At 39.1% G+C, this 18,221-nt stretch overlaps 1 protein-coding gene across 9 annotated transcripts in view; it reads right to left on the bottom strand.

Annotated features, from left to right (window-relative positions):
• NFYC (nuclear transcription factor Y subunit gamma) overlaps positions 1 to 16,588 on the bottom strand; it is a 63,251-nt gene extending 46,663 nt beyond the window's left edge. The window contains exon 1 of one of the 9 annotated variants that reach the window (XM_081305974.1): positions 14,983 to 16,588. In XM_081305974.1, coding sequence (XP_081162100.1) covers positions 14,983 to 15,430 — 448 coding nt within the window. In that variant the 5' untranslated portion in view covers positions 15,431 to 16,588. Of the gene's footprint in view, positions 1 to 2,302; positions 2,566 to 14,982 lie in introns of those variants that run through there. The other 8 variants (XM_081305975.1, XM_081305973.1, XM_081305978.1 and 5 more) reach the window with 8 other exon arrangements.
• Positions 16,589 to 18,221: the final 1,633 nt, after the last annotated feature.

Consider the following 18,221-nt stretch of genomic DNA (forward strand, 5'->3'; position numbering starts at 1 on the left):
ACCCCAGGTCACAAAGCTGGCAATAGAACTGAATGGAACTTGAACACAGGTCTCTTGACTTTAAATGGCTTGCATTGTGCTGCTTCAAAATATTGTTACTAGAGTAAACACTGGTCCAAATCTCAGACTCCATCTAAGCCTCTCCCATATACCGCCCAGTCAAAATTATAATCAGCTTTAGAAGGACTTTGCTCTTTCTAGAAATAGTTTTCTTCATTTCTCTAGGAAACATTTACCTGTCTAAACTGTTATATGAGAGGATCATATAAACAGCATTCAACATGAGGAAACACCAGAAAATATCCTAAGTCATCAGAGGCTTTGCATGGGCTTGCCTATGTCAACTTTACCAGGTAGTGGATCAGATTCTCCAAGAGTCCTTGACCCTAAAAGGGTGAAGAATCTAGGCTAGATGCCTTTCTAAGCAGCTAAATCTGCAAAGTTGTCAAGTTTATAAAGAGTTTTATCTTGGCTTCATACTGTACCCCACCTTTACTTTTACCTCCCTTTCCTGTCCCAGAGTCAATAAGGTCACTCAGTATCTACAACTACTTTAAAATCATATATAAAACCTGAAATGTAAATGTAAATCCGTATAAAACACATTTAAATTAAAGCAATTTACACTTTAAAATGTAACGCTTAACACACATTTTTCTTAGGACTTAAATTCTCAGAATGAATATTTTCTTACCATAGCATTCCAATCTTCTAAAAGGAGTTTCACAAATGTAACTACTTTCAACTCCTGAAATACCATTCTTCACTAAGAACCCTCTAGATTACAAAGACAAGGTGGCGTGCAAAGAATTCTGAATCTGCTAGGCAGTTCACTCAACTATCATACCAGAAGGATTTAGAATTTTTTGCTGGGGGAAGGGAAGAAAGAAGAGTGGGAGAGAGAATGAATGCAGCCCCATTGTCTGATTGCTTAAAAACTCATAATTTGAATCTATAACAGATTCCTACTAACCACTAGACCTGAACATCAGAAGTTCAGTCTCTTTTCATCTTAAATAGAGCTTTTCAGTCCAAATCTGTATAAACAAACTTTGTCCTTCAATCTTTCAACTCCTCGGCAGTTTTTCAAGGTCACTTTTCTGAGCAACGACAGAGGCCTGCATCCTAGAACTATGAGTGTTAACACCACCCCAACTAGAAGAACACAAAATCTAAAACCCCTAGGATCCTCTCAGGTAAATCCTTTACTCAAGGGAAGCAAGGGAAGGCAGATCAACACCCTCCAAACTTCTCTAATAGGGCCTGCTCCTTTTCCCTATCCACAGAGTGCTGCTGGCTCACTACTTCACACCGAGTCTGCTGCAGAAATGTTCCAATGACCTTCATCCCATGTTTTCAAATAAAAAGAAAACAAAAGAATTTATCTTTTAAATCATATGTTTTACACATCTTAGTACATGGGATCGAATATTTCCCTATTCACAAGAACTGACTGGTTGCTAATTAGCAACCTAGCTCCATACCCCTAAAGGGGGAAAAATATCAAGGGCAAAAGATAGTGTGCTAACTTTGCTATTTACAAAATGCAAATAAATTAGGATTTTAAATATTTCATGCTGAAAATGAAAATCATTTTTCTAATATTTTAAAGAACCAAACCAACATTTGACAAAATGTTTGAAATTAGTAGAAAACGATTTGCTTTTGTCACTGCCAATGTAACTGGAGAAGCATGTTTTTAACCGGCATTCTAAGCTAAAATGTGCATTTTAAAACAAGTACTAATACTATATAAATAAATACTTAAGAGAATCTAGAGGTAGACAGGTAGATCAAGAAAGTTATGGGAGAATTTCACGTTGGCATGTGGGCCTTCACCCTAAGAACGTGCATCAGTGCAAATCCTATTTTCACACAAATTTCGAATAGCCATAGTGTGGCTTCTCTCTGAAAACACAGATGTCAATAAAGTGCACGGAAATAGGAAAACTCTTACAAAACCAGAGCTTATCCTGTAGGAAAGCTTCAGTGCACTTGAACAAAGGAAAATTATTTGGAAAACAGTTAAGTTTACCCAATGCAAAAAAGAAAGTGCTATGCTTCTGTGTGCCCCTGAAAAATGATTAGTTCTTATTGTATCTGATCTTGTCAATACTCAACTAGGAAAAGAAATCCTAGTTGAAGGACATGCAAAATCTAAACCGAGCAAGGTATTCTAGGTGCACCAAAAGGTATGCCTGGAATGTAAAGTGGCCATTTTCTGAAACAGTGCAACTTGTCTACACTCTCTGAAGCTAAACAGTTTCTATCATTTCAACACAAAACAAAGAATTAAACTTACCGGGAACTGCATTAATTTTACATGTAGTTATTTATATCTCCTCGGACAGGGAGAATTTAAGTCACTCCTATCCCTCCCCCCCCAAAAGGACGGAGGAAACAAAAGCAGCAGGAGATGCAGAAACCTGAGTCTGGAATGTCCACTCCAGTGAAAACCCGAACAGCTGTCCTCCCACCCCCCAACAAACTATTCGCCATTTTTCTTTGTCTTTCAGCTGACCCCTGCCTCAGTGAAAAACTCCGAGGCTCCAATGAAACCCTGCAGCCTCCTTCCACTTTAACAGTCAAAGGCATTCAATCTAGCCTGCTATTTGACACCAAACCTTGCCTCCAGAGCCATCCCATTGGCTGAGCTGCTTTATCAGCTAAGAACACAAAGCCACGATTGGCTGTTCACGTCATCAGTTACCTCCTTTGTACACTTCCTGTTTTAAAGTTACCTTGAGAAGCAGAACAGGGGTCAGATTCAGACTTCAAACTACCAGGAACTTAAGGATTGGAAATGGCCTGCAAATGCATACAGTAGATGTAATACGGCCTCACGTGCTTCCAAAACAGGATACTGCAAATTTAGAATTGTCCTTAAAATCAAAGGAAAAGGTCGTTACAGTTCCCACCCAAAGGATTTCTTATTGGTTGTCAGAGTTCCATTTTTTAAAAAAATTTAATGTAATTTAACTGCTTCTGATTGGCCATCAGTGATGTCTATAAGATTATCCTGTGGCAGTAAACCAAAGCAGCAATGTGTGCACGCTGGAGAGTGGTGACTAACTACCTTCAGTATTCTGTTGAGCATTAAAAGAAGAAAAAGGAAACTGGGTGGGGTTAATCCAAAGAAAACATAGCTTCTTTTAATGGTAACCAAGAGTGATACCAATGCTCATAGAACAGTCTGCAGGATTTCTAAATGGTATTTTCACTATGTTCATGGTAATTTTAAAAGCACAGATTACATCAGGACAAAGCACTTTATTGTAAAACAAAGTAATGAAAACAGAAAAGTTAGAGGAGTAACATATGAAGCTGGTGGCCTGGGCAGTGGCATTTCAAAACTGTCTACAGAAAGCCAGAGGGACATCTAATAATGGTGAAGGGGGTAGGGGTGGCACAGAGATAAAACATTAGTGAATACCCTATTAAAAGCATATCATGGCTTGATGGATTAACTAATTTACATAGGGTAATCATATCAAATGTTAGCTTTTACTGTTACAGGGTTTTGACATCACAGAGGATATTTTTTCAGTGCTTATTCAAGCACCATGCAATCTATTTTACATATGTTACCTCATTTAATTCTTACAGTGGCTCTGTAATATAGATGGTGATATCTGTATATTATAGATGAGCAAACCAAGGCTCAGGCTTAGTTCGGTGTCATAGAGTTAATAAGTGGAGTAGCCAGAATTTGAAACTAGCTTTGCCTGACTCCCAAGTGCTTAGTTGTTTTGCCATACTGATAGTATGAAGTGCTAAATGTCATCCAATCCTGCTTCGAGAGGCTAAGAAGCAAAAAGGGACAAGACCTACATAAGGCCCTAAAGCTACTTTGAGGGAATGTCTCTTCTATCCCCAGCATATCCTGCAGTAAGCAATTTCTTAGCTATAAAGGGCAGTGTGGGAAGACTCCCAGCTGCTACTAAAAATCTTTTCCAGTTTTTATGCCGGAAATCCATACCTTTCACCACCAATCCCAGCTGAGGTCTGGTTATTGTTCCACAAATCTGCCCTTCAACTATGTTTCTGATGTACCAGATTAAACCAATCGTGTCCCCTGACACTCTGTGAAGGTCTTTGGCATAGTTTTTATTAGTTCTTGGCAGTCTGCAAGAAAAACACTTCAACTCCTATTTCTCAACAGTTACCTTAGTAGAATTCAAGCCACTGTGGGAAGGGAACTCAAATTACCCTGAATTTCAATTTGGCAGCCTGATCCATTCACTCACTATAGCTCTCTTCTCCAGCCTATCATTACTGTGGACTAAAAGCCTTATGGGATCTCTGGGACTCCATCTCCCATTCTTCCCTGGCCCTGAATATCAGCACCCTTCTACACTAGACAATTCCATCTTCTCACCCTAAAAAACAATCAATCACTATAAAAGAAAACCAATGACTCTGGTTACAATGTTCAAGCTTCAGTTCCCTCAAAGAAGGCAAGGTGAGAACTAATACTCTGAGTCAGAAGACAGATTTCTGAAATCATAGCTACCTATTTACTAGCTGTATGATCTTGGCCAAGTTACTTAATCCATCCTGAGCTTATTTCTTCATGAGTAAAATGGAAAAAATACATCAATTCAGAGGAGTGCTGAGATAAGTGAAAGCACTCATGTGGAATTTGGTAGGTGCTCAATTACTATCTATTATATAGACTTTACTATAGTGCTTACACATATTATAAATACTTTGTAACATGTAAGAAGGATTCTTGAAGTTAGCAACTGTATCTTTATTTCTTTTTCTTTTTCTTTGATGGTGGGGGGGAGTTACCAGAGATTAAACTCAAGGACACTCAAACCACTGAGCCATATCCCCAAGCCCTATTTTGTATTTTTATTTAGAGACAGGGTCTCACTGAGTTGCTTAGCACCTTGATGTTGCTGAGGCTGGCTTTTAACTTGAGATCCTCCTGCCTCAGCCTCCCCAGCTGGTGGAAATACAGGTGTGTGCCTGGCTGCGACTGTTTCTTTCATTTCTTTTCTTTTCTTTCCTTCCTTCCTTCCAAATATTTTTCTTTAGTTGTAGATGAACACAATGACCGTTGTTTATTTATTTATTTATTTTCATGTGGTGCTGAGGATGGAACCCAGGGCCTCACAAGTGCTAGGTGAGCACTCTACAACTGAGCCACAACCCCATCCCGCAACTGTCTCTTTCTTACAACCACATATATCCTCAGTGCTCAGCACAAGTATATAAACTAAACAAGGCTTTAGCCAGGATCAGTGAAACAGGAGCAGGATTGAGGAAAATTGGAGAGTGAATGTCCTGTCTAAAGGAGCAACCACTATCAACAGAAAGAACCATGTAGGAACAGGAGTTTACTGCTTCAGATTTTTTGTTTTACTGTCATCTTCCCATTTTAAGTTTTTGATTAAAATTTTTAAAAGATCATAATCAAAGAAAACCAAGAATTGCCAGATTATAATTTCTGGCACATGTTTTTCACCTGACTTGGTCCTGAACAACTATAAGTTATTTCCCAAATCATATCTACCTCAAAGTTAAAAGAAAAAAGTGTCAACACATTTTCAAAAGAATCTGACAGAAGTTCTGAAGACAATCCCCAAAGAAGGCCCAGAAACATTTTGAGCAATGAGCATCATTAGAATACAAGAATATAGTACTAGTGCTCAGTAAATTAATCAATCAATTAATGAATTGGGACATTTGGTAAATTATAAATTCAAAATTGTTTTAAATTATAATCTCTGAAGCATAAACTAAGAAAAATGCATGGATAATTACTCTATTTCAGCTCTTAGAGCTGTCCAAAGATGTTACATTCTGTCTCAAAAGTTACAAATGGGGTCGGTAGGCACAAGCTGTGTCAACATTTGACAGACATGTAAAGCAAGAAGAGAAAGAGTAGCTATAAGGAGCAGCCAGAAAGAAAGCCCAGTCTCTGTGGCTAGAAAGACTTAGAATCTAATCCCTAATGGTGCTAGTTACTTAAAACCCTATTGCAGTCAGTCAATAAATATAGGCATTCTGCTACCTAAGCTCTGGATTCTAAGGGAAAAATGGTTCTGCTTCTCAACAAGATTGAAGTCTATCATAAGGAAGTTAAAATAGGCAATCATATTGCTACGTGGGCCAATGTTCAATGCTACAGAACATAAATTGTCTAAACTTCAGGCTGGTCAGGGGAAGCTTCTTGGGAGATTTAAAATCTTAAGAATGGTTCCCCTACTAAAACAAAGTAAGCTGCGTGTGTAAAGGCCTGGAGCTGACTTAAAGCAGCTGAAAGCTGGAAGGGCTGTAGTTTGTTGTGGCAGCAGTCCAAAGGCAAGAGGTGAGGAATAAAGTTAGGTAAACAGGGATAGACAAGGCTAAGGTGTACTACACCTTTATTATGAGGATAATGGTAAGGCATTGATGAGTTTTTTTTGCTTGCTTGCTTTTTGGTCCTGGAGACTGAACCAAGAGGTGCTCTACCACTGAGCTACATTCCGGCTTATTTTTAATGTTGGAGGCAGGGTCTTGCTAAATTGCCCAGGCTCACCTCAAACTTCCTGAGTTGGTGGGATTACAAGAGTGTGTCACCAGTCCAGCAGGCCACTGTAAAGTTAAAGCATAAACTGCTACAATTAGAATTACCTTATTAGAAGATCATTTAGGGCATATGGGGAAAATAAGCTGGAGAAGGGACCAGGAGGGGAAAATGATAGCACTCTAGATCAATAACAGGGACAACAGGATACTGCAATAATCTAGTTATTGAAAAACAATAGTGGAGAGTAGTGAGGATGTTGAAAAGTAGACTGGAAAACATTAAGAAGATAAATCAGTAAGACTGTGGTAACCTACTGTGTTACTTAATAATCCATGTAGAATAACAACATTTTGCCTGCTTAAAAAAAAAAAAATCAGTGCTCAAAAAATGGAAGTTGTGGGCCGCGGTTGTGGCTCAATGGCAGAGCGCTTACCTCTTACATGTTGAGGGTTCAATCCTCAGCACCACATAAAAATAAACAAACAAAATAAAGATATTGTGTCCAGGTACAACTTAAAAAAATATAAAGGGGGGGGGCAGTTGCTATTATTAACTGGATCAGATGACATTTGAAAACACATTCATCCCTAAGAGTCTATGTCAGTTTTGACACTTGTTTCCAGAAAAGGCCTTTTCTACTATTAGCCAAGCTATCCTATACAAAATGATTCATAGACTACAACAGAACTGCTCAATTGTGCCCCACTACATACCAGTCATAACATGTAGTGTTTACTAGGTACTCTCATAAACAGGGTCCCATGGCCAAATTAGTCTTACTGACAATGCATAATGTATCCGCCCTCTTGGAGGGTCATAAGACATATGAGCACAAAGGCTCTGAATAATAATTCTGAAACTGCCAAGTATGCCTGTAATCCCAGTGATTTGGGAGGCAGAGGCAGGAGGATAGCAAGTTCAAGACCTACCTCAGCAATTTAGTGAGACCCTGACTTAAAATAAAATAGAAAGGACTGGGGATATAGCTCAGTGGAAGAGGGGATCTGGTTCAATCTCTGATATCACAAAAATAATGATTATTACTATTGTTGTTATTATTATTATATAATAAACAAATATGTTTTACTTTAACCATTATACTGGAAAAATTTAGTGAAATGAAAAGATGACAGGCACATCTTTTCTGACAACCCTGCAAAGTAGCTAGAGTTTTACACATATGGGGTTTTCCTTTTTAATTTAGTACTACTGAAAATCACATTAAATAGCACTATAAATAGCAATCCTCTGCCTCTCAAATTAGTGCCAACCAAGCATGCTCTCTTCCTAAACTTTGACATTTGATAATCAGCAAATTCTATGCTACTTATTTTCAAGGTAAGGTAATAATTTTTAAGACAATTAAAAGTGCAAAGATGTTCAACTGTGCAGTTGACATACATTTTATTAGTTTATTTGTTCTTTCTTCCTTCCTTTCTTTAAAATGGACAGATCAGGGCTGGGTTTGTGGCTTGGTGGTAGAGTGCTTGCCTAGCAGGTGTGAGGCACTGGGTTCACTCCTCAGCACCACATAAAAATAAATAAAATAAAGGTATGTGTCCATCTACAACTAAAAAAAATATATTTTAAAAAATGGACAGATCATGCCAGCATTGAGAGGATATGTTTTCGTATCTCTGAGCAAAGGATCTCAATTTGCTTAGATTACAATTTGCAGCTCCTAAGTATAGGAATAATAGTCATTAAGTACTGTGAAAACTTTCAGTAATTCAAAGATTTAGATCAGTGACACGATACAAAAATATTCTATATTCTAATATCTTTTCCTATGAATCATCTTATTTCTCCTCTTACTGAAGCACCATACTTATGGTGCTTCACTACTTATGGTTCATATCTATGAATGTATTTAAGAATAGAGCAATCCTTGAATCATAGGTATAAAAATATACTGTCAGCTTTAAATGGAGAGTATTCATTTAAATAGGTTACCTTACTTACCTTAGACATGAAGATTTGAACCTTTAATTTAAATCTATTCTAGAAACATTCAATGCAAAGATTAGACTCTAGTACATCTCTCTACACTGCACCTGAAGTCCATTAGAAAGTTTTCACTGTATAAAAGTGCACTTAATTCAGAAGTTATCTGTCTACAGATTGGGAAATAACCAAAATGGAAAATACAACCCCTATACTGTAAGTTCAGATATTCTCTCATTGCTATCAGGTATATCACTGCTAAAATATGAAGTGTGGGAAAGATGCAACAATCTTGCAACCTAGCAAAAATTTCTGCAGGCAGAGAGATATTTTTCCATTGCATGATTATGTCAGAAAACTTTACCCAGGTGACTATAAATCACACCAGTCAAACCAACAGCCCTACTCCAACTGACAATTTCTACCTTTAAAAAGAAAACTAAAAATTACTATAAGACAAATCTCCCCAAACAGAAGGATACACTGGTTTTGAGATTTTAATAATCATTGTTTTTATCAAATATGAAAAAAGTCTTCATTTCATCAGAATCATTATCAGAACCTGGGGATTAACCCAATCATGAAACAACTTTTCACTGAAACAAATGATCCTACCTCTTATGCATTCAAAGTTTAAGAGTAACCTCACACTGGCCCACTGAAAATCAGCTCCAAAGCACTACTATGTAAGATTATTTCTCTCATATCAAGTGGTTGTCCCCCAATATGGAAATCTTACTGAATATAACAGAGCAGATAATTACAAAAGGCCTCCTCATCAGGGAAGTGGTAACTAGCTGTCAGGGCAGATTTTATGAAGTTCCAAAAAGAAAATGATGTCTTTCTCATTAAGGTACACTCAGTGACAGGAACCTACCATCTACTATTATATTAATTTCTCATAATAATAACTCATAATGAAAGGTGATATTATTACCACCAATTTACAAAGGAAGAAACTGAGACTCAAGAACCTGACCAAGTTGGGCTGGGATTGTGGCTCAATGGTAGAGTGCTTGTCTAGCACATGTGAGGCTCTGAGTTCGATCCCCAGCACCACATAAAAAAGGTAAATAAACAATATAACGGTATCGTGCCCATCTACAACTTAAAAAAAAAAAAAAAAAAAAGAACCTGCCCCAGCAAATAGAGGATAAATGCACCATAGAGACTGCATTCTTTCCTAGGATTGACTCCAAAATCAGAAACTACAATGCCATGTTCACAAGGTAGTTTGAGGCTAAAGTTTTTAAATTCTCTTTCCTCCTTCAATTAATGTATTTAAATTATATCGGGTGTTTTGAGTCTCTGCAGAAAAATAAATAAAATGACTTAATGTAACCTTCCCAACTTGTCACAGTGCATGAATGAAAAATTGAATAAACAAATTGAAAAGAGAGACTATAAGACAACAGATAACTCACAACCAGTTTCACCTGAGAACAAGAAATAGAATGAAGGGGCTGGGATTGTGGCTCAGCAGTAGAGCGCTCTCCTAGCATGGGCGGGACCCGGGTTCGATCCTCAGCACCACATAAAAATAAAGGCATTGTGTTGTGTCCATCTACACCTAAAAAATAAATATTAAAAAAAAAAAAAGAAATAGGGCTGGGGATGTGGCTCAAGCGGTAGCGCGCTCGCCTGGCATGCGTGCGGCCCGGGTTCGATCCTCAGCACCACATACAAACAAAGATGCTGTGTCTGCCAAAAACTAAAAAATAAATAAATATTAAAATTCTCTCTCTCTAAAAAAAAAAAAAAGAATAGAATGGAAAAGAACAACTTGCTGGCTAAGGAATGTTCTTCCTAGGTTGTATGCCTGAGGTTGGAATAAACCCCAAAGTGATCATTTGTGACCTTAATAATGTCCTCTGCCATTTCCCCTCCTGTGAATAAGGTAAACTTGCCACTTAAAAGTTGTGTCTGAGCAGGGCACAGTGGCACACACCTATAATCCCGGCAGCTCCGAAGGCCAAGGCAGGAGGATCCAGAATTCAAAGCCAGTCTCAGCAACAGCAAGGCACTAAGCAATTCAGTGAGACCCTATCTCTAAATAAAATTTTAAAAAAAGGGCTGGGGATGTAGTTCTGTAGTTGGGTGCCCCTGAGTTCAATCCCCAGTACCCCCCCCCAAAAAAAAAAGAGAGAGAAAATCATCTCTTCCATCAAGTCAGTGCTTCCACAGGGAAACAATGCTGTCCAGAGGAATGAGCACCTGTCTGAAAATCTGGTCATCTGGGCTTTGTCCTAGCAAAGCTAAGTGACCTTGTAAAGGTAATCTTAATCTTCAGGGTCTCAGTACAAAGGACATTACTGAAAGAAGTGAGATAATTTCTTGAGTTAAGATGCAAGGATTTTTCTTTTACCATAATATACTACAGTGTCAAGACAGTCTTTACAAAAATAAGGGCTCCACACTGCACAGGGACACACACCTTAATCCCAGACACTTGGGAGATTCAAGCAGGAGAATGATGTTTGAGGCCAGCCTGGGCAATTTAGCAAGACCCTGTTTCAAAAGAATAAAAAAAGGTCCAGGGATGTTGTTCAGTGGTAGAGTACCACTGGGTTTAATCTGTAATACTACCCCCACCCCCCAAAAAAAAAGGACTTCATGAACTGTATAGGAATTAAAAGTCACAGATATTTGTCTGTCTCTGGGCTCTGCTACTAACTGGCTTTATGAAACTTTAAGCACATTACTGCTATCTATCTATCTATCTATCTATTTATTTATTTATTTGAGATGGGGTCTCACTACATTGTCCTGGCTGATCTTGAACTCATAAGCTCAAGAGATACTCTGCCCCAGTTTCCCCAGTAGTTTGGACAACAGGCACACTGTAATTTACTGAAAAAGAGGTTTCCTCACACATAAAAAGAGGATGGTAATAATATCTACCTCAGACTGTATAGCATAATATAGCAACTGTACTCCAATTGGTACAATGTAAGTACTCAATAAAAGGTAGTAACCATGACATTATTCCTGAGTTTGATTCATAGAACACTAAATGGCTTAATACCTTTGAACTAAAAGACAAGAGAGGTCAATTTCAAAGTTGCCTCAAAAAGGCATCTAGCATGAGCCTTCACTGCCCTTTGCCACCATTTCTCTGTAAATAAAGGGAGAAAACACTTTGTATCTCTAGTACAATGAATCAGTTTTGATCAAATACAAAATACATAAACATAAATGAGAACTATCTGATAAAAGAACTAAAGGACATAGACACAATCTATTATAAAGTATAAAGTAATGTATGATTTCTGTTCAGAAGACAAAGCTAAGGTTCACATGATTTAAACTCAGACCTCCTGGGAGTTCAAGATTTCCAGGATGATCAATTAAGCAGCCATTAGTATACGGGGCTAATATGGGATAAAAGTGGCTTCTGATATCAAAGAGCAGGCAGCTTAAGAAATGCTTCCCGAAAAAAAATATACATATATACTACATATACATACATATAATGTTTGTTTTTATAGCTTTGTATATACTTAGTAAAAATGAAACCAAGTTATAGATGCCATCACATCTTTCATATTTGGTTAACTTAATAAATGAACCAAAGAGGCTGAGGAGTTAGTTCAGTGGTAGAGTAGACACTCTACCAGCATACACAAGTTCCTGCATTCAATTCGCAGGGTGGTGGTGGTAGCTGTACAAGAGTGTTCTGAATTAAATGAGGCTTCCATCACCAACGTGCAAAATGTACAGCAAGTCCTATTTCCACCTGTAGCTTTGCCTGTAATAGCCACACTGCAATATTATTGCAAATAAAAGGTTAGGGATAAGGGATGCTTCATCTAATCATAATAAGATATAAAGCAATTAACACTTCCAATTCATTATTCTCTCCTCAAAATCTGACTTAAATGTTTCTTAGCAAAATTGGAATTGCAAATATCTTGAAATGTCCAGCTTTAATTTTACATACTTTCAGGATAAGCATATCTCGGAATTAGTATCCCAGTATGAAGAAGGCACTAGATCTTTGGATAGGTCTTGGTATTTTGACATCCTAATGAATGGGTAATGACTGTAAAATCTCATTAGTGAGCTCTTTACACTATGCACTTGGAATTCCTCACTGCCTTGCATAAATTACTTCCATATACAAAAAGAATTCATTAAAAATATTCTGGAACTTGATTTGAAAGAATGCAGATTCTTTTTTAATATTTATTTTTTTAGTTGTAGTTGGACACAATGCCTTTTATTTTATTTATTTATTTTTATGTGGTGCTGAGGATTGAACCCAGGGCCACATATGTGCTAGACGAGCGCTCTACCGCTGAGCCACAACCCCAGCCCAAAAAGAATGCAGATTCTTAAAGTGTCTCTCTATATATTTTCCCCATTATCTACCTGGGTTCAGGGAAACATCTAGCAATTTCTTTTGTAAATGTATCCTTTCACAATAGATACCAAGGGATATGATTTAAATACTTAGTAGATGAATCTATATTCTATATGGCTACAATTCTGTGGTCTGAATCTTTCAAACAGTGCAATTCTTATCGATTATATTCTCACATTTAACATTCAACACTCAGAAATCAAAAGTAAGATGATTCATTTGGAAATATAAAACCATCTGGGAATTCAACTAGTCAGGTTTATGTGGAGTATGATATAGCAGATAAAAAAAAAAAAAAGCTACAGGTTTTAACATCAAGCCAAATTCCAGCTTAAGCCCTTAGTCAGCAACAATGAACAAGCTACTTAACCCCTTCTATCCTCAATGTCCTCATCTGCAACATGGGGACAACAATGCCAACCTAACAGGAGTGTGATATTAAATGTGCCCCAAAACATTGATTCACATTCTCTACTACTTTCCCCACTCTCAAAAATTTAGTTGTATTCACACAAAACTGACCAAAACTGAAAACCATAAGAGTTCCTTGAAACTGTTGTGACAACCAAGTATAACATCTATCTAAAGCTAAAAAGGATCGCTTAATGAAAAACAAACTAGGAAAAAAGAGATTTGGGCTGAGGTTGTGGCTCAGTGGTACAGCACTTGCCTACCACGCATGAGACACCGGGTTCAATCCTCAGTACCACATAAAAAATAAATTAATTAATAAATAAAAGTTATAAACAATGTTAAAAAAAGAAAAGAAAAACCCACAGAGGTTTAACATTCCAAAAGTCAACTCTTAACAAGTCTAGATTTGAACAAAAGCTAACAGAAACATGAATAAGAAAATGTTGATAAATCTTGTTACTTAAGGTAAGCAGCAAGGATATGCATTTTGAGCTGCTTAGTTAAAAAAGTGCATATGGGGATGGGTGTATTTTTTAGGCGCATATAAAAAGAAATGAGCCAAGATCCAGAATATCTGGTTTGATCTCTTCCTCTTCAAGGGGAACCTAACAACATTTATTCAGCAAATAACCATCGCGTACCTAACATTTACTAGATATCTTACTGGAAACGTAGGCCCTGATCTGTATCTTTCCAAGAGCAGTAAAATTTCATAAAAAACATCTCAAAACCAGTAGCATAATTCTGAGATCCAATAATCTATCACTGGCCTCTTAATATACTTCTCAAGTCTGAAAATGTTCCCCAAAATGCTTTCTATATCTAATTTTCTTAGACATAGATCTGGTACTTAATGCTGTGCCTCCTAGACTTGACAGTTACTAAGACGCGGCCAATTTATCCTAGGATCCCTTTAACCTGCTCCTCCATCACATCCCAGGCCCAGTAACTGGACTCCAATGTCCCCAAAATTTTGTGTTTGAAAGTTCACTTCCCAGCAAAATTCCTTATCTGATTCTATTGTTCGGGCCCCAATGTGCTCCCTTTCCATACCATACACTCATACTACGGACTTCAGGGTCACCCCAAAACTGGGTCACGCTGCAAGTCACCCCTGGATCCCTCTTGGCCGGTACTCGAGTTTCAGTGTTTTCACACATAGGTCTCCATGGGCCTGTACGCCCCCATCCTAGGATAACCAAGAAGCAGGGACAGCACCTCTGGAATGAGGAGTGTTCCCCATCCCGGACCGTGGCCCACACTACCCACGAAGTGCCTCCCAGGCCATCACCCTTTCTTCCCCCTAAAAGCCTCTAGGCTCCCCACGCCTGCGCCGTAAGGGATCACGGCCCGCGCTACCTGACCCCAAGACGTGCACACCCCCACAACCTCCCCATCCCTTCATCACCCCCTCAAGGCCGGAGCCGGCGCGACCAATAAGGTGCCAGGTCCGCGGCCTCCCCGCCACCAACCAATCACGAGCGAGCCCCCCCGCCGTCGCCTTCCGCCAATGGGAGAAAGCCCGCGGGCCCGGCCGAGGCGGCGCACGGACCCCGCGAGTGCGGCGGCTGCGACAGCTGCGGGCCCGGCGAGGACACAACATGGCGGCGGCAGGCCGGACCGAACTGCACCAGCGGCCGCACGAGGGAAGTGAGGTCTCCGCCGAAGGCGGGAAGCGCTGCCCCTCCCCCCGCCGCCGCCCCCTCTAACCCTCTTCCCACTGAAACTCCCGCACACTCACACGTCCCTGCCGCGCAGTCTTGGGAAGAGCAGGAGCCGCCCCCGCGCTCCTGCGGCGTCGGGCAGTGCAGGGGCCCGGGCACGGTGGAGGGGAGGGGGAAGCGTGCGTCACGGAGAACGGAGCGCGCGCGGAGTGGGGGCACAAACAAGATGGCGGCCACGCCGTTTGCACCGTCTCCCCTTTTCCCCTCCCCCTCCCTTGGCGCCTCGACTCCCAGTGTGGTGCAGTGCGCAGAAGCCGAGTCAATTGGAGTCTCGCGAGAATTGGGAAGCGTCGACGAGGAATTGAAGCGGAAGAAGATCTGAGGGTTTTTATGATCTGGACCCTTCCAGGGGATACAGAGGCGTGCGGTGGTGCTTGCTTGGCTGCGCAGGCTTATGAATTGTAGGGAATAGATAGCTTTGTGGTGTTTTGATTTGGAGAGAAAGATGGGAACGAAGGACGGCATGGGGAGTGCCAGGCTTAGCTCGCTGTTAAAGATAATTACAAGCACTATAAATTAATAAAGAGGGCGTTTAGATGCCGCAAACTGTAAAACCATATCCTCCAGATTAAAGGAACAAGAATGGTTAGCTTGTAACCTTTCGTCAACAAAGACCTTGTTTTTTTCATTTGAATGCATTGTAAGAAAAAAAAATCGAAGACAATTGGGAACCATAGTGCAATGAGCGTACACTTTTTCGTCTCCGCGACCACTTAAAAGCATTAATATTGTTTCCATTTTATAGATAGAAAAACTAGCTCAAAAACGTTAAGTGATTTGATCAACGCCCCTCAGCAAGTGTCAAACCGAATTAAGATGAAGTATGGAATTATATAGTGAGTTTAGGTAGCAAGCACAGAAAGTAATGGGACTGCCTCTGCTGATAGTAATCTTGAATTTTACAAATGACATTTGAACTTTTTGAGGACTTCTGTTGCATGGTAAAATCAATATAGACGTAAACTAAACAATAAACAGTAAAATCAATATAGAAGTCTCTGTAGTCAACTAATCAGAGGCTTGGGGGAGGAGGAGGTTGTTTTTTGAGTCCAGAAGTTTGGGGGCAGCCTGGGCAACATAAGGAGACCCTAATGTCAAATAATAATAGTGAATAAACACAGTAGTAGTATTTTCTTTGGGTTCATAGCTGGTGATAAAGTAATGACTTGAATTCAGAAAGTTCTCATATCCAACTTGAATAAATCTCACTTTAGGCACTCAAGAATTTGATGAATGAATAAAAAAACCTAACTAGCTCAATTCCTTTATATGTAAAATGATATACTTTTTACCTCCTGGAATGTTGGGGAGATTGAATAAAAGAATGTGAGATTGCTTTATTGCAAAAGTGTTAGAAATTAGTGATAACAATGATGTTTTCAGACAAAACAAAATGTGTGTTGAGATTGTAGAGAAATTTTAAAAAAGTTAGGTCTTTCTACAAATATTTATTGAGCATTTATTGCGTATACTATGTTTGCAAAAGATATAAAATGTGTTGTAAGCACAAATTAGTGTCATTAATGATTATTATTACATTGTAATAAAGTATCAACAACACATGGGTTCTGTAGTCAGTTTCCCTATAAGATCCTGGAAATCAGGATGCCCTTAAATACAAGTCTATGTAGTACAAGAAATTAGCCAAGGGTGAGATATTTAACAAGTAGTGCTCTAGCATTGATCAAGCAGATTAAAAGTCAACTTAGAGGGTTGGGAGAGTGGCTTAGTGATAGAGCCACATTTAGCACACACCCAGGCCCTGGGGATCAAAAAAGAAGCCCACTCACTTAAGGTCCTAGTGGTCTCTCTCTGTTCCAGGTATTAACTCTGTTGTTGCTGGTTAATAGGGAAACCCAGGAGAAGGAAGTTTTTAGGAAACTTTTAGATAGTACTAAGATATTTCAATATTTTAATGGTCAGTATTATAACTGATAACATACTGGTGCATATAAGCTGAGTATTAGTCCTTGCTGTAGATATTTTTTTCCTCGTGGTTCTGAGGATCGAACTCAGGGCCTGGAGTATGATAGGCAAGTGCTCTACTACTGAGCTACATGTCTAACCCCAGCTGTATTATCAACATCCTTCCTATCTGTTCTATCCCTAAGGAATTAAATAATCTCACCCTAATCTCATCAAGTTTGGTCCTGTTTGTTAGTTACTGGGGTTTGAACCTGGGGTGCTTAACCACTGAGCCACATCCCCAGCCCTTTTTTATATTTTATTTAGAGACAGAGTCTCACTAAGTTACTGAAGCTGGCTTTGAATTCGTGATCCTCCTGCCTCAGCCTCCCAAGCCACTGGGATTACAGGCATGCACTCAGTGAAATTTGGTCCTGTTTTGATTAAGAAAATTTAAGTAGGAAATGATATGAGCCACTTATGGGCAGAAATATATGAGCCATCCCATGATCCTGGCTTATCATTTTTTCTCTACCATGAAAGCAACATGTCCCAAATAAAGCTGTTTTCTCCAGCTTTGGTTTCAGAATGAAGATGTTGACAGTCACAGTTAATGCACATGACATTACATGAAATAAACTATTTAAAGAAATAAACTGTTGTAATGTTTTGGTTGTTACTGCAGCATAACCTAGGTAGCCCAAGCTAATACAGCTCCCAAAATAGCTACTCCAGTGGTAAGCCAAAAGTTTATCCTCAAAACATCATGACAAAGCAAACTTTGGTCCAATCACAGGGAGGATTCTCAAAAAGACAAATGTGATTGTCATTTAAAAAACAGAAGCCTTATCAATCCATTATTTTATATGTTGTTTAGACCTCTCTCTAAATAGGATATACAATGATTCTTTGCATGAAAAGGCTCATTTGGCAATGGCAGCCCAAAACATGACAGTCACAGGGCTAATACTATCATTATTTCTCTAGGCCCTGTCTCAACAAAGACAGTCTGAGCATTAGGATTTCCATGTTCCTGTCATCTGAGTGATAGATAACATCTCAGGCTGCCTCTATTAAAAAATGCTTCTTTTTTAAAAATATTTATGTATTTATTAGTTATTGGCGGACCCAACATCTTTGTTTGTATGTGGTGCTGGAGGATCGAACGGGGGCCGCACGCATGCCAGGCGAGCGCGCTACCGCTTGAGCCACATCCCCAGCCCCAAAAAATGCTTCTTAAGATCAATGTGCTTTCTGAATGTGATTCAGTACTTACCCAGCAAATGGGACAGAATTCAGTGATCTGCCACCTAGAGGAGTCTAGTTTTTATTTTTTTAGACAGGATCTATG

This window comes from Spermophilus citellus (genome assembly GCF_964194105.1).
Source record: "Spermophilus citellus genome assembly, chromosome: 9".
Classification (NCBI taxonomy): Eukaryota; Metazoa; Chordata; class Mammalia; order Rodentia; family Sciuridae; genus Spermophilus; species Spermophilus citellus.